Below are 1641 nucleotides of genomic sequence, written 5' to 3'. Positions count from 1 at the left end.
CTGGGAATGTTGAAAACCTGTCTCCCAAGACTCCGGAATACACAATGGAAAAGACCGTACCTGACATGAGTATTAAACGTCGACCTCTGAGCAAAGCTGGCCGGGCAGCCTCCACATTTATAAGGCTTCTCTCCTGTGTGTGTGCGAATGTGAACCGTCAGGCCACATTTGGAGCTGATAACCTTGTCACAGTAGGGGCACCGCTGAGGATTATGCTTCTTTTCGTGCACTCTCCGGACGTGGTCATTGACATCTTTCTGGCACTGAAATTTTTTGTCGCACAGCAGGCAGGGGAAGCGTCGCTCGTCATCGTGAGTGGTGAGCCGGTGCTGTTTCAGGTTTTGGCGGCTGGCAAAGCGCTGGCCACACACATGGCAGCTGTGCTCAACGGCCAGATTCAGGCCGTGCTCCAGTTCCATGTGCGACTGGTACTGCTTGGCAAAGCGGAAGGAGCGGTCACACGTGTCACACGTGTGCGGTTGTGGCAGGACTTTGGACATGCCACGTGGCAATTTTCTAAGCTTGGTGCCACTCAGAATCAAACTGCTCTCACCCTCCTTCTGGCCGGGAAGCATCTTGGTCGTTACGTAGGTTGAGTCCACCTGATTTAGAGGTTCACCTTCTTCTTGGGCGACGTTGCCTGCATCGAGAGCATCGGGTCTCTCTCCTTTGTAGTGTCCGGGTGACGCTGCTTTTTCATCTTCAGGCTCACCAAGAGTTACCCTATCTTTGTTCAACTGTCCACATTTACTTTCAGGGAAGTCATAGCTAGTTGACACTTTTACACAGTTTTTTCTGTCCCAAAGGTTTCTCTTCATTGGTGTGGCCAAAATTTGGGACGAATCGCTCTCTTCCTGGTCTCCTTCCTGCTCAGCCGGGCTCCACAGAGACTTTTCAGGTCTTCTTAAATGAACACTCAAATCCGACTCCTTTGGGCCCCCAGCCCTCGTTTCTTCCAAGGCATCAAGCAGATCCTTGCATTCCAGTCTTTTGGCCACTGCCTTCAAGCGGTGCACTTTGTCCACTTCAATTTCTACTTCGGTCGTGTAGACAAACTTTAGGAAGGTGACGAATTCTTCAGTGCGAATGTCCTGGAGTGTCACGCTACAGTTCTTGGCATTCAATGTCTCCTCGCTAAGGAACAAGCTTTTAAAGTAGTTGCTGGAAGCTGCCAGGACAGCTTTGTGAACGAAAAAGTCCTCTTGGCTTCCAGGACAGTCTGTGCGAATGGTCACGTCACAGAAGTGACCAAGCTGATAGAGAGAATGGAGCGCTCGCAGAAGATTAGCAGCGGCAACACCGGAATTCATGGTGATTTTTTCCTTCTCCATCCTTAATTTTGACAAGGATTACAAAAGAGAGTGCATCAGAAAACTTTTAACAGAGTGCCTAAGACCACTCATTCAAAACAATCACACCAGTAACTACCTTCTTGTACCAGTCACATTTTATGAATTCGAAGGACTCTATAATCTGTGTTGCTGAAGATAAGAGTTAAACTGGCAGACTTGTTTCATATTCCAGTTTAGTCGGTAGCCTTGAGTAGACCTCTATATTTCAGCCCCTGCTTTGGGGTTAGCTAGTTTTACTTTTAACAGTGCACTCCTATGCAAGACATACTCCAACTCAAGCCCATTCATT

At 48.4% G+C, this 1641-nt stretch overlaps 1 protein-coding gene across 1 annotated transcript; it reads right to left on the bottom strand.

The window, feature by feature from the left end:
* Window positions 1-60: 60 nt before the first annotated feature.
* Window positions 61-1331, bottom strand: LOC107125182 (GDNF-inducible zinc finger protein 1-like; the record flags this gene model as incomplete). The annotated part of the gene is made up of 1 exon (XM_015428632.1): window positions 61-1331. A coding segment is annotated over exon 1 (1271 nt), but the record flags the coding sequence as incomplete, so codon positions are not given.
* Between the last annotated feature and the right edge of the window lie 310 nt (window positions 1332-1641).

This window comes from Gekko japonicus, unplaced genomic scaffold (genome assembly GCF_001447785.1).
Source record: "Gekko japonicus isolate JY-2015 unplaced genomic scaffold, Gekko_japonicus_V1.1 scaffold21097, whole genome shotgun sequence".
Taxonomy (NCBI): Eukaryota; Metazoa; Chordata; class Lepidosauria; order Squamata; family Gekkonidae; genus Gekko; species Gekko japonicus.
This window is presented reverse-complemented; position numbering and strand designations above follow the sequence as displayed.